Source organism: Synchiropus splendidus, chromosome 18 (assembly GCF_027744825.2).
Source record: "Synchiropus splendidus isolate RoL2022-P1 chromosome 18, RoL_Sspl_1.0, whole genome shotgun sequence".
Lineage (NCBI taxonomy): Eukaryota > Metazoa > Chordata > Actinopteri > Syngnathiformes > Callionymidae > Synchiropus > Synchiropus splendidus.
The window spans coordinates 10,422,560-10,437,556 of record NC_071351.1 but is presented as its reverse complement, the minus strand read 5'-3'; the positions used below and the strand labels follow the sequence as shown (position 1 = coordinate 10,437,556).

At 43.8% G+C, this 14,997-nt stretch overlaps 1 protein-coding gene across 5 annotated transcripts in view; it reads right to left on the bottom strand.

Moving 5' to 3' along the window:
* Positions 1 to 14,997, bottom strand: part of kazna (kazrin, periplakin interacting protein a) — a 102,567-nt gene that overhangs the window by 27,397 nt on the left and 60,173 nt on the right. For all 5 annotated transcript variants that reach the window (XM_053850590.1, XM_053850592.1, XM_053850595.1 and 2 more), the window contains one exon: positions 3,686 to 3,793. In XM_053850590.1, the coding sequence (XP_053706565.1) occupies positions 3,686 to 3,793 (108 nt within the window). The remainder of the gene's footprint in view (positions 1 to 3,685; positions 3,794 to 14,997) is intronic.

Sequence of the window (14,997 nt, the reverse complement as noted above, 5' to 3'; positions counted from 1 at the left end):
ACTGATAAAGTGCACAAAACAGATCGCAAACCCTCTTGACTTGGCGGTTATTTATAACTCTCGCCGTAAAGGTCTCTCATGTAAATCTGTTTACATCTGTGAGAGACCAAAACCTTTAGTCGCAGGCCACGACCATTGAAGAGAAGCTCTTCAGAAGTACTGTGAAGTGAGCTCATGAATAATGAAGCCATTGTGTTGGTTGTTGCTCAGTTGTGGATCAACTATCGTGTCTATTTTAAGATCACTGAGGCTCAATATTTACTCCACTATAAATAGCTCACCTACTGTACCGTGACGTGACTGTAATATGTGTTCCCTAATGTACACTTTTACACCGAGCCGTTGATTTTTGACATTTTCTGTCAATTGAAAAGCGTAATGCACAGGTGTTTGTGGTGTGTTGGGAGTGAGCAGCCTAGTGGTCTCTCTCTCTCTCTCTCTTACTCTCGCAGACTGCAGCAGTGCCACTCAAGCATAAAGTGCAGAATGAATGACGAGTTTTTAGACAAAGTTATGAGGCTTCAGTCACACAGAAGATTATGTCGACAAACTTTATTTTTTGACATTAAAGTAGGACTGTCTACACCGTTGGAGCCCTTAATGTAACCAATGATAAACTCCTAAATTTCCAGATTTAAGTGACCAAGTGGACATTTGAGGGATGCAAATATGAATCAGTTTACTGCATCATAATGTTGCTGTGATCTTAAAAATAAAATTGCCTCTCCTCCAAGTTCCCCTCTAGCACCCTCTGTCTAAGATATAAATCGATTTATTCCCTTTGAAATTCTAATATTCTCCCCACAGCTTTGCGTCCTAAATAAAGACACATCGCTCAAGCTTCAAAGTCCGCTCCACAGCCAGAATCAGTGAGTTGAGGAACGATCGTGGGAAATGGATTCCGCTCCAAAGACCCCACCGAAGCCCCCCTGGATTCCCTCTGGCTTTTGTCGAGGTGAGGGAGAAGGTTCTGGCCGTCCTTCCCCACACCAAGCACAAGGTGGAAGCCAGGAATAGAGGCTGGGCTCACAGCTTCACACTGTAGGTGCTAATCCAGAGGCTAATGAGGTGTAGGCGGTAAGTGAATATTTTGGAACAGCTTTTCACTAAAACCACAGTCAGTTCTATCGAAAGGGAACCAAATATAACGTGGAAGTGATTTAAGCGCATTTAGGTTTTAGGGGGTGCAATGTGCTGTGAAATGAGTTTTTGATTTATTCCATACGTTTAGTGGCCTGACTCCAATATGCTACTTAGAATGTCTGATCTCATCTGGGAATTTCAATCTCATGATTTAATAGCACAACACAATTTTTAGTCGACTGAAAAGAAGCACGTTTCCCAAAAGGAGGGGGTCGAACTCCATCACACAAGAGTTTAAGCTCAGTCCAAGGGAAAGTTGCACATTACATTACATTGTGATACACAGTACTGGTACACAGACGCTGTAAATCTGACTCACACACGTTTGTATCTCTATCCTTGTGGGGGCCGCTCATACACATAATGCTTTTTCCAGCTTCTCACTCTAAACATAACCATCCAAAACACATGGCTCACCTTAACCAGGACTCTGAACCAAACTGAATTATCATGACCAGTTATTTTGATGTCTTCACCCACAAACTGAGATTTGGATTTTGTGGGGTCCAGCCAAAGTCCTCTCAAGGAGGTGTTTTGTCAAGAATTGGTCCCCACACGTAAGGATAAAGCAGGTACACACACAAACACACATCATGTTTACATGTTTTGTGGGCACCTCTCATTGACTTTCATGCTTTCCAGCCTCTCCCCCCTAACTTAACCATCCAAAACAAATGACTAAACTTAACTAGGACTCTGAACCAAACATAAATTCAGTAATAATGAGAAGTTTTAACCCTCAAATTTCATGGCAACCAGCCAAAATGTCCCCACAAGTAGGTGGGTTTCCAAGTTTCACAAGCCATGGAAGCCTGGACACATGTCAACTTGGATGACTTTAGATGGAAATTAAACTGTTAAGGATGTAATATTCAAAAAAGTTTGGGGCGTAGCTAAGCAACCAGTTATGTTGCCTTTGGCAACATTAAGCTTTTCTATTGTAAAAGTGTGTTTTTTAGTCTCTTTCCTCTTGTTTTATGTTGAAGACATCTAGCCATGAGCATTCGGAATCATCAGTCATGAGAAGAATTTCTGAATTAAAAGTAAAGTTCTTGCTGGTTTGGTGTCACTAGTTGACACGGGACATCAAACGCTTCTCATGGCTAATATTTGGATTCAAGTCTACGTCAGCGGTGGGACAGTTTCCCAAGTTTCATTCACCAAGTGCTGCTCAAACAACTGCTGGAAATGTTTTTCTTTCCCTCCAAAAAAACTGCACACACACTTTTTGTTCCGATCTTAAGGGCCACTTTACATCATCATTGTGACCAGTGTTGCCGACATTACTGATAGTGACATTTTTAAAGACAAACTGACCAGATAAGCTACAACTTTAATTCTTGATTTAAAGTTGCTTTTCGCCAGTAAATGTCAACTAAAGTAGCGCTCATGTGCAGTCGCTACAACTTGGATCACTGCTGCGACAGTAACTACATTTACAGCTGAGATACTGAACAAAAACTACTTCTCTTAAAGTACACTATACTTCCAAAAACCCCAGATGAGGACAGCCATGACACACCGCTTCACTGAATATTGCTGCCGGAAGCACTTTCAAGCGCTGCGAGGGATTTTTCAGCGTCAGCAGCCGAACAACCAGATACCTCCCCTGCCACTTCCTGCTCTCTGGACTTCATCAGAATATGTAAAAAAGTGTCCTTGTGTGTTGCGTAACGCCTGTCCCGGGTGACCTGCCGTCTCATTTCAGCTGGATCACACGCGAGGCATCAGCAGGGACTCCAGGTTCACACAGGTAGCGATGGTGACCGTCCCTCACATTAAACTGGGTGGCCTTGAACGCTGCAGGGGGCGGGGGCGGTGTTCACATGTTTGTCCTGACTCGGCACATTTGTGTCACCCGGGAAACAAGCGTTCCACACTGAGAAGAGCGGTGTGAACAAAGCTCTCACTGCAGTATCAACATCTAGTTCAGACGTCCTGCAGCTTGAGCCACCATCTACAGCGACATTTCTGGCTGCTCCAGTGCTGCTGACCTTCGACTCCTCAGGTCGCCAGGTACGAAATAATCGACTCTTTCAGCAGAATTCAGTTTAATCCCAGTCGACAAACACTCATACAATCCAACTCAAAGGGAAAGGAATAGGATCACTGCGGAACCTGAGCCGTTCACGACTTTGATCACAGGCACAAGTCCCTGAGTTTCTGACTCGCAGGACACATGAAAGAGTTTCTTGAGTTGCTCTGTCAATCAGAATTAAACAGCGGGAAGATTTCAGGGCCAATGTGAAGATACTTAAACAGGAATAAATAGATTTTATTATAAGAACAGACCAGAGAGAGCGTTGTGTTAAGGGACCTCCAGGCCTCCAGGGGGCAATCTCCTCCCTTCACTCAAACTTTCTGACCTCCCGTCGAGATCAATCATGTTTTCCATCAGATATTTTCCCTCTTTATTCGTCATTAAGGTAAACAATCTAAGATCGCAGGATTTCAGTCCCATGAAGAAACACTTCAACACTCTCCTGAAGCAAGGCTGGAGGTCAAACTGGCGGCACACACAGCCAAAAATTGCAGGTCGTACCTTTGTCCAGGGAGGCGTCTGGAGAGTTGAAGTCCATCAGGCTGCTGATTTCAGTGGAGTAGCAGAGGTCAGTGGCCGGAGGCTTCTGCCTCTGGTGAGGAGACGGATCTGGGAAGAGAACAAATCACAGACAGGTGGATTAAATTACAGGTGATAAGGAGAGGAATTCTCCGTTTTTGCCTTCCTCCCCGACACAACTGCTCAGCTGTGGCATCGATGGAGATCAGAGGAGAACACCCAGGCGTTGGCCAGAGACGATATGAACACATGTTGTACTGCCAAGTTCCTGCGAGTTACGTCACAGCCAAGTTGAGCATTCCAGTTATTGACGTCCAAAAACAAGGACACCAGTATCCACAAAAGCTATTCTCATGCTTGCCTCCTGCACATATAAACTCTGCTTGCAACTCGAAAACCAACCAGGTATTTCTTCCTGGATCCAAGTCTCAGCAATTTCCAATGGAGAAGATAACATTGAACGCAAAGCTGTATTTTGTGAAAGAATATGGGGCTCTTTTTTGGAGTAGAAACAACTCGTCTCATCTACTAGAGGAACCAGAACAACATTACTACATTAGTGTTGTCTGTACTTATTAGAAAATAATATAAAATATGTAATTCACAAAAATAAAAGTCATTCATTTCAATGTTTAGGTGGTAAAAGTAATTATCGGCGCAGTTCTACAGTTAGAGGGGAAAAGCAGTTTTTTCTAGAACAGCATAGAACATCTCAAACAACATTGGAGAACAAACGCTACAGTAGCTCCACAGGGACATTTCTCATGTCCCATGGAATCTTCAGTAAAGAAGGAAATAAACACGCGTCCTCCAGAACACACACAAACCCGGGGAAGCAATGATGCAGGCAGTGAGACAAGCAGCCCAAAGCATGCAGACAACCAAAGCACCCCATTGTTTGACTTTTAAATCCTCATTCATGTTCATTTCTGTCAACTGTTGCACACGATAAACACAGTAGGAAGAAAAGCGGAGGGACGTTGAAATGATTCTCTCCATAAACGTAAGGGTAGAACTGCTTCGGAATGAACACAAAGAAAGCAACAGCGCTTGGAATTCACATTTGGTCCTTTCACGTGGCAGATTTTGGTCTTCAGTAGTTGCAGTGATTCAGACATCATTCAGCCAGATGGCGCTATCAAGGACGCACGCGTCAGTCAATGCGGCTTCAACGACAGATTATTTTTCTTCAGGTGTCTCTTATTGATTTTGGATTTTTAATCTCACTTCATGATTGCCTCCCTGAGTGAGATGGATGGAGCGCAGGAGATGGGAAACATAAAGGGATAATGAGAGGTGTTTATTCTGACGATACACGCTCGGCCCGCAGCCTCACCACGAGTTGGAGACAAACTCAGCTTCTGAAGGCAAACCTTGGCACTCAAGTTTCCTCCCACAAGGTGATTTAGTGCTCTAAGTCGCTGGGAAGGACTTCACCTCCCGTGACCCCATGAGGATTTGGTGGGAACTGGACAACAATTCTGAAGAACAAAGGAAAGTACTTTCTAAAAGTATGTAACCTAATATGTCACAAACACAATATTTCTGCTCCAAACACGAAGTGAATACTTGAACTCTGAATTGTTCCTATTGACATGCAAGACAAGGTGCAGAAGCTCAATGTAGATGTCAGAAATAATGTGAAAATATGAGCGTAAATCAGGAAATAAAAACAATTTCTCCCCTCACTTGGGTCGGATGGAGCGAGTCCTCATGTTTCCGTCATTACTCTCCCAGTCAGGCCTCGCTCCCTACTGCACATTACTACCAACCGCAGCTTCATTGACTCTCAGTTAACACACACATTAGCACGTCTGTGCTCATGAATACGCAGGGTAATGGGCGGAGTCGTAAAATCCAACCCTGTAATGTCCTCAAACTCAAGTCTCAGAGCTTTGGCGAGATTTATGGATCATCGTTGGGGCATTTATGACTGAACTGAGTGCACTTCAAAACTACGTTTACATACATGAGGAAGGATCAGTGGTTGAAAGATCAGGTGTCACCGTCACCCCTCTCTTCCTCCTCAGCGGACTGACTCCCTGCCACTTTCTCTGTCACTCTTTAATAGGTTTCCCCCAAAGTCGCTCTCTCCTCACAGCCTGCCATATTTTATCTGCTGGCAGCGAGCAGGAAGGGAAGTGACGGCTGGAAGAAAAGAAGGTCGTAATGAGTAGTGGAGGTGATTAAGGATTGAATGCGCTCCTCACGGCGGTCTGTCGTCGGCAGATAGGCGCCGTCGCTCCATCCCCACATCTGCCACGTGTCTTAAGTTCCACACTGTGAGGGTGAGACAACCTGCATGCATCACCAGATCTTCTCACCCTTCCTCGCACTAACCTCCGTTCAAGACGGGCCATAAATATCACAGAGATGAATTGAACTAATGGATCGGGGTTGGCGCCCACGCCAGCCAATCGCAGCCCAGAAGTGACTCATTGTCAGCTTCTATTGTGATGAAGGGCTGTGCGAGGCACACCATCAAGGGGAAGCGTGTAGGCTGGAGGTGTGAGGAGATGGAGAAAATGAGCCCAGGCACTTCATCCAAGCCGGGGAACAGGAGTGTTTTGGAGGCAACTTGGAGACGGACGTGCACAACTTCAAGCATGTGACTTGTTCGCTGTTCTGAACAAGGATGAAGGGGTGAAATGGATTAGTGGGTTCACTGTCGGTTTTCAGATTGTTTTATTTTTACCTCCCACTTCCTGTTTCCTGCTCCTGGTTTTCTTGTGCTTTACGTTTCGCAGGCCGGCCCGAACGCCTGGAGGCCATTTGCAATCGCAAGTCAGAGCTTCCATGAATGCAACACCAAGTGACCTTGTCGTCTGACCTGGTATTCCGGCAAATACTCATGTTTCCTGGACTTTTTCTTTTTTCTTTTTTGGTTTACTACCGCTGACGCACGTGTCTCCAGTCATTCCCAACCTCCTGCGTTCTGTTCCCATTTTGGATCATTTGTGTTCTTCATCTGCTGACACCTTTCTGGATTCCTTATTTGGCTACTTAAGTCGGTGGATTATTAGCGTTTGGATCCCCTGCACCTCTACACGCCACACACAAAACAATGCAGAGAGCAGAAGCTGACAATTAAGACATCAAAAAGCTGAGGTTTTAAAGTTATTGCGACAGAAACTTCAGTCACGCTGCCATCTCCAGTGAAACGGTTTCACTCCGCTGACACTCCTCCAGCTGATTCTGATAGCTGAAGTGAGCTGCCTCTCATTGATGGTTCAAAAGTTTGGAAGACAGGCAGAGAAAGCTACAGTGGAAAGTGAGTCCACGTGCTGCTGCGTAACAAATACAGGGAGCTGAAAAAAAGGGCAAACAGGGTTTCCGCTACATGTAAAAGATCGCTTTAATGTGAGCCGCTATTCATCCAGTATAATGACCTCTGTTTAAAATGAAGTGGAAACATTGAAACAAGCGGGAAGCACATCATGAATCATGGAAGTGGTTGTGGCTATTGTGTTTTTTTGGTGTGTTTCTCTCAGGAGAATCCTGAAAGAAACATAATAAAATGGCAGGAACACGTTCGCTCAGTTTATTCTCAAAACGTTTTCTAAAAAGGACCAGTTATCTTTGTAGATTTAATTGTATGGATTAGGGAATAGATTTATCAAAATATGCTTTAAATAAAAGTATGAGAAGAAATACTGGAGAATAAAACCTACAAAATAATGTTTTACTTTGATCTTTTCTCAATTTATTATTATAGTTTTTTGGGGGTTTTTTTAAGATGAAATTTATGTGAATTCCTGGGACGAAAACTTTTTAAAGATTAATTTTGCCATAATTTTGAAATGTGAATTAATAACTGTAATTAATGCGTTATTATCACTGAAAACTGAGAGCTGGATAAACACACAAAAATAGAAAAGAAAGCAAATGGAAGAGAGACTGACTTGAAAGGTGAAGTCAACATGTATAAAGTATTCAAATAGTTTTGAATGTATCTCAAGATCAATTTAATATTTTCATCGAAAAATGAATCTCTGTGAGGAAAAACAGTGCGTTGTCTCAGCATCACAGCAACAGTGAAACCGAGAACATAGACAGCTGACACACACCTCAAAGTAGAGGCTTGTACTTTGGAGTAATTCAGTCATCTCTGTAACCGTTTTTAAATGGTAAATATTGGACGGATCCTCGTGGATTTTGGCGGTACGTCTTGTTTTTGCTTTATTAATTAGGATTGTGACATTCAATAACAGCCAGGGAGCACAATTAAGGGACACTGTAACGTTGCTTCCTGGCAAGAGCCGGAGCGCTGGATGGATTCCCAGATCTTGGATCGCCTGCCACCGAGGAGACACAGAGCTAACAGCTGAGTAATAAAGTGTAAACCACAGTTTTAATGAGCTGCTTGTTGAGTTGCTAAAATCTTTTTTTTTTTTTGTGCGCACAACCACTTCTTTTTTCTGAATGATCCGCCCGTGGACTTTGCTGTTGGTTTATTTCACCGAGCACCAACTTCGACCGTGCAGCTTTTGTTCCCGGGAGGTGCTGATGGATCTGTCGGCAGCGCTGGTGAGATTTTCATACGTGGATGAAATGTTTGCCGTGCAAGTCGGCGCTGCGCGGATGACTCACGCGTTTAATGATGTCGCTGCGGCTCTGTCTGAGGACAGAACGATGGTGGATGGTTTGTTACTAGGAGACTGACTTGAACAAAAGAGTCTGACAGCCGAACTCCAAAAGTGTTGAGCAGCGCAGTTTACCCTCAAGCTGTTCCCAAATTAAAGATTTATTCTGCAACTTGAAAACTCACAGTTAATGAATCAAACTTAAGTCATATGAAGAAAGCGGGTGGGGTGTCGGCACACCTGCTGGGCTCCAGAGGGCCAACAAATGTGCCTCCAAAGCTCCACTGAGGCGGTGGCGCTGCCTTAAAGCGCAATCGATTAGCTAATAGAGGATGGAGGGTGGTGGCAGGGGGTCGCTCTGCTTTCGGGAGGAATCTCAGCAGGGGGCAGCAGCCTGGGACGACCAGCAGTCGGTGCGTGAAAACATCTGAGCCTCAGCAGAGAAGGGATCGATGCGCGCTGACCACGGCAATAAGTGCAGCCTGTTTTTCACAGAACTTTAAAGAACATTGAAGTCTTTTTGTATCTTCTCACTCAGGGTGACCTTACGGAAGTTATGAAAGGAATGTCTAAAAAAAGATTTACTAAATTAAATGCTGCACGGAATATTTTGGAGATGGAGATAGCAGGAATAATGAGGTTTAAAGATGAGGTAAGGGAGACTTGCCGAGGCCACCTCTGTTGTGGAATACTGGAAGAAGAACAAGAAGATTGTGAATGGGAGCAGGCGGAGGGAAAAAGAAGAGGGACGACAGGTGAACCCTGAGGAGCGCCGTAGTGTCGTATGATGATTCCAAGGAGAAGAGGCACTGCCTTATTTATCAGCCCGTTTAGAGTCGACTCAAACCTCTGAGAGGAAAGACAGAACACTCTGAAGTCACCAGAGTCGGAGTGATCACACTCAACACACATAACAGACAGAAGCTTTCGAACCATTTCTTCCACAGTTATCTGGTTTACAGAGGAACAGAAGGGAGTGTGTTTAAATAAGTCTGTGCTGGAGGGAGTTTCTCGACAAGCTTGGTGATGTAAGCTGTTGATACTTGTGTTGCTAGGCAAAGTCATGTGGAGAGTTTTTAAGTGCCACTGTCGCTGCCGCAGAGAAGAAGTTGCACTTGGAATATAGATGACCTCTGATTCATCCAATCATCACATGATGCTTGTTTCCCTTTCACAGGGGTTCATGGCATCATTGAAGCTCTCTGTATACTATATTTTCACCAGAAAAGTGATGAACCACACAGGTTTCATCACGACACGATGGCTATTCATGACAAGACACAAGCTGGGTTCAATACTGCGACAACAAAACCACATGGATCATGTCCTGTGTTACATTCTACACAGCATCATAAATAACTCCGCCTTTCGCACTCAAATACATCCAAAATGAGAACAAACACTGGATCCACTTCCACCTTGACCCTGGTGAAGGTCACACCTTCCTCTTCAGGCGATACACCTGTTCTCTAATTGGTCGACCCAAATACGCCCGGCACCCGAGGGGAAACGTGACCTCCACATTGTTGAGACTTTGTTCATAGAAGCAATAGGAACTGTTCTGATCCTCTTGAATCATGTTCCCTCCATCCATCCATCCATCCATCCATCCATTGAGACAGCAAGAGCCGTGATGCCAAGCGTCATTACTCCCACTGTAGTTGGTCCAGCATGTTTGTCCCTGAAATTCTTTCTTCTTTACGCTGAGCTTTTGAGCCACTGCATCCCACGGCACCTCTTTGTTTGCTTACGTCTGCTGGGAAAAGATGCAGCTCCGCCAATGGTAAAAGTGAGGGATGATATGAGCGGAGTAGAGTTGAACCTTTCTGACACAGTAAGAGCATGAATGTGAATGCAGCAGCAGCTTCCCCTAGTCCCCTTGCTTCCTGCACGCTCCGTGCTTCACTGCAAAACAAACCACACTGTCCTCACTGTAAACAAAAAAACATGGCCTTGTTTGACCCCTTCCTAGGGCTAACTTTATCACATCACTGTTTTCCTTCCTTCGGCTCATGGTCGACACACTTTTGACTCCTGGCTAAGCTGGTTTGTAGCCCCAACCGGCTGAACCGTAAAGAGTGTGTGGCACAAGCACACGCACTCAACAACAGCAAGGCTTCCGATGACAGCCGGGTTTATTCAAATAATGCGGCTATTTCTGGAATCGTTTGAGAGATTACAACTTTCAAGATTTATGGACTTAAAAAGAGAGCCAGAGTGCATCTGCAAAAAGTCGCTCGGCCGGCCGGCCCAGATGATAATTGCCTGTGCCGGTGCCAGCTGACAAGTTATTAGGAAGAGAGACGGGCAGGATGGAAGTCGGAGGGGAGACAGTCTGAAGGGCTTAACGCCGGAGCTGTTGGGCTCCAAAGGTGCGTCCAGATGATTCATTGTGTTTTTGAGAGCTAAAAGCCGGCGATCACAACACATTCCAGTGACTCAAGGAGACGCGCGTGAAATGTAACAATGACAGTTTAGAAGAGGGAGGGAAGCATGTCAGCAGCTAACTGCATTGATTCTTGGCTAAAAACCCCCAAATGTTCTCATCTGTGAATGGAGGTTTATGAATGTTTCATTTGATTCATATTATGTCACCAAGTTGGTACTTAAATCCCTGCAAAACAGAAACAAATTCCCAATAACTTTAATAAGTAAAAATAGGTTTATAGGTAAGTAAATATAATTCCACTTCAGGATGGTTTGGTTAAACACTGTCCTCACTATGTTTACCTTTGTAAACAAAAAGAAAATAAATAAAATAAACCCAAGAGAGTCTGAGGGATTTGTTATTGTTCAGGTAATTCCGATTTACCCGTGTAGACAGAGAGACAAATTCATAAAATTTAAAAAGTCCAAAACATTTTTTGCAATACAACTTTTCAAGGAAAATATCTGCTATTTCGAAGAAAAAACAAATTCTCCAAAATTTTTATCATTAAATATAGTAGAACATCCTCCCAAATAATTACTTTTTATTGTCAGAATTTGTTCAAAAGAACATAAAAACACTGGCAATAAATACATTTTAATATATATATATATATATTTATACATTTTGTAATTCATCATTTTCACATTTATGATTGTTTTGAAGTATTTATTGTGCTGAATTAACAAGCTTCAAAACGACCTTCCGAAGTAAGGGGTGCAAGATATCAAACAAAAAAATACTACAAATATTTCTGTGCTGAAAATAAACAGATAGCATCGCTGGCCAGATACACATATATTCCGGGCTGTATGTGGCCCACAGACCTCAAGTTTAACTGAGTATTATGGTGCTTCACGTTCTAACAGTTCATGTCTCTTTTGATTGGTGTTACATAAATAGTGTCAGCTAAATGTATATAAATAAAATGAACAGACAATGGTTTGATATTCCCTGCACCTCACGGGTGCCACCAGCCATGAACCAGAAGGTGACCACTGAGTTGGCATCTGTGACTTCAGTGCCAGGCTTCCGTGGTGACCGTCGCCACACCGGTCCATCACTTATCAGAGCGCGACGAACGGCGGGGGTGCCAAGTCACGAAAGGCCCTTCTCCGGGATGATAGATGGAGACGAGTGGAGGTCAAGACTTCCTCACTCTCAGTGAACAATCCTGTCATCTTCTGCTCCAAATGGAGGCAAGTCAGGGGGAAACTCAAGCCAGAGATACGGAGAATTAAACCCTACCAAGGGATTTCCAGGGGATTATATCATCCAAGTCTGGCGGAAAGATTGAGATGGATGTCTAAACTAAACATCAGACCCTAAGGAAACTGAGAGGGAGGGGATTACGGGAGTCAAAATGAGAGTCAATTCATCACATGCATTGTTTTAGATCGCACCAAACTTCTGGATGGACCATGAGTGGCTGCTACAGTCCAGCCCTGCTAGAACCAGCTGCCAACTCGAGTGACGCCCCAGTCTGAGGAAAATGGGAGTCACATTTAGTCACAAAGGCGGAATGTAAACACCATGTTTCCCTCATCCTCACCTCTTAAGGCTCAGCACCGTGCCTGAAAGAGCTCGTGTCCGGGGTTGATCGATGTATCTCTGTGGCATAAAGCACTTGGCACTCGCCCAGGTGTGACAATGTAGTTTTAACCTGCCATCTCTCCAGGGTCAGGAGGTCAACTTGACCTTGAGACACACAGGTCAGAGCAGGAACTGCTCAGCAGTCCCTCCCCTGACGTCGCTAAGTCAAGTCTTCATGTTGACAGTCTCGCATCAACCCTCATATTAATCACAGTGTGAGACCCGGCGCGCCGGAGCCATCTTGTTTACTCTCCTCATCCACAACCGGAGCCATATTGATTTGTAATTCCTCTGTAGCTACACATTACATTTGCTGGAAATCATCTATTTGTCTTTCAACAGAGAAATTGTTCTCCTGATCAGACGGGATTCTTGGAATTACTTTCTCTTGTTTGGTTTTCATTTGGGAGCCGCCGGGGCGGGCGAGAGCCGATGGCTTCGCACGGAGATATCTCAGGTCTGAAATAGAAATATGTTTGAATGGAAATCCAAATATGTGTGTGTGTGTGTGGGAATGTGGCCGGTTAGTGCTGCTAATGTTGCGCTCATAAAAACTGCACATGGAAGTCAGAATGCAAAAGAAAATGTGATTTTTGTTCCTTTCATTTCATGATTATTTCATGATTTTATGTAGTTCATTTTCACTGGTTTTGTTTTTATGTTCATTTTTTTTCATATTTGTGGAAAATGGAGATGAAAATGGAATGAAATATCTTCTAGGGTATTGACATCAAGTTCTCCATTTCAGCTTTGTGACAATGCTACATTGAACAGCAACATTTATAAAAAGGAATAAATGAAAATGAAGGTTGAGGACTGAGTGAAATCTTACACACAAATATGAAAAAGGGTTCCAACGTAGCTGGGGTGTTTCCGTCCGACACAAAACGCCCAAAACGATCGTTTCAGTTCAGTACCTTTTCCCGTCTCTGTAGTTTTTCCTTTAGATTTACGAAAGACCATCAAAACATTTGAGCACTTCACGTGCTTTTGCTTCAATTTCATGCTTTGCAGTTTGTATTTGTGTTAATACAGACCTTGTTGAAGCCAGTTTCACAAAATACCTTTGTCTCCGTGTGGTGACGTCACCGGAGGGTCAACATGATGTGAGCAAACTTATAAAAATTGTACTTGCATTTACGTGTATACTAGATTATATATGCTCAATATTGAAACCAATGGGAATCTGCTGAAGTAGATGTGGGACAGAATCACTCTGAAACTGCGCAATTTCAGATATCAAGTGACAGCCGGAGCAAGTTATGCCAACTGTAGCCGAGCACGTGGTGTCGCCTGGCCACCATTTTCAGTCTTTGTTTACATCTGGAATAGCTAGAGAGACAAGAGAAACGCATGGATTAGCAAACACAGCCATGGCAGCGACCAAATCTTGCATATAAACATGTGACTTTTTAAAGTTACAGGGTCAAACACTCCCAAGTGCTACACTCCGTATTGACTCGCGGGCTGAGGAAAAAAGGCTGAAATTATGCATTCAGCACGGCCAGGAGTTTGGAAGATAAAGATTTATGGGATCCATTATGCACCCACACACACTGCCAAACAAACCTCTTGCCTGCAGTCTAAAAGGTAATGAATGGTGATAGTTCGGATAAAACTATTCTCGCTTTGAGTCAACAGAACTCAGCCGAACTTTAGATCCTGGATTCATTCGATAGCTTCCAAAAGGATTCGGAGCAATTGCAGTAGTAGAAAGTGGAAGGAGTTTCGCCAGGAGTTGTGTGAGACTGCTTTGTGTGATAATAGCTTTCAATATAGCAGCTGTGAGAGTGGCGGCGACCCATCTGCGATCCCAGTCATGGACATTGATTCGGTCCTCAGCTGTAAGGGACAGTTGGCGTCCCGGGGGGAGCCGCACTACAGAGAGGGCATGACTCAGCTGGCTTCCAGGCCGTGCATCATTTTGCCTCCGTTTGTTTGGAAACAGTGACCAACACATTTTGGAGGCGTCTTGCTTCAGTGACTCGGCTGCTCATTTAATCCCCCTCCCCCCAACACCAAGGAGTTCATCTGAGGACAATTAACCAGAAAATGATTCAGATGTGTCAAAAAAAAAAAAGAAAAAAAGAAAAAAAAATCTTGGCTCCCAAGAGCTTCCAAAAATGTCCCAATACTGTCTTGTCCAGTGACAAGCCAAAGAAGATTTTAGAGAACGTGAAACAGATCTATTCACAGGACCAACGTCCGCCTCTGTTTTCAGACGTGTTTTTGAAGTTTGCTGGCTCTTTCTGGGAGGATACATCACTTCCATACTTCTACCCAAAAGTGCGTTCTGAGTCAGACAAAAGCACGTGGCGGAATAATCGCTGACCTGCATTCTGACATTCTGAAGTCATCCTCGTCTCTTATACGAGATTGTAAACCGCTAAAACGGAAAAGTCTTCCATCAATGGGCTCAGATTACCGGAGATTATCTCGCTCGCTTGTAATCCAGGCAGTTTTATTGCGTCAGAAATGCTCATTGTCTCTTTATCGTGGCCATTCCAGGCTCCATTTGACTGTTTGAAACTGAGGATTAATTCATTCAACCATCAATACTTAAGTAAAAGAACCACTTTGGACAGGAAATATTCCATTTTAATGTGTTGTTTGAAGTTTTTGATTCTCAAATGTACACACATTTTGGAAAAGTCTCTTAGCAATTTAGCATCAGCCTTCATGTCGGCTCC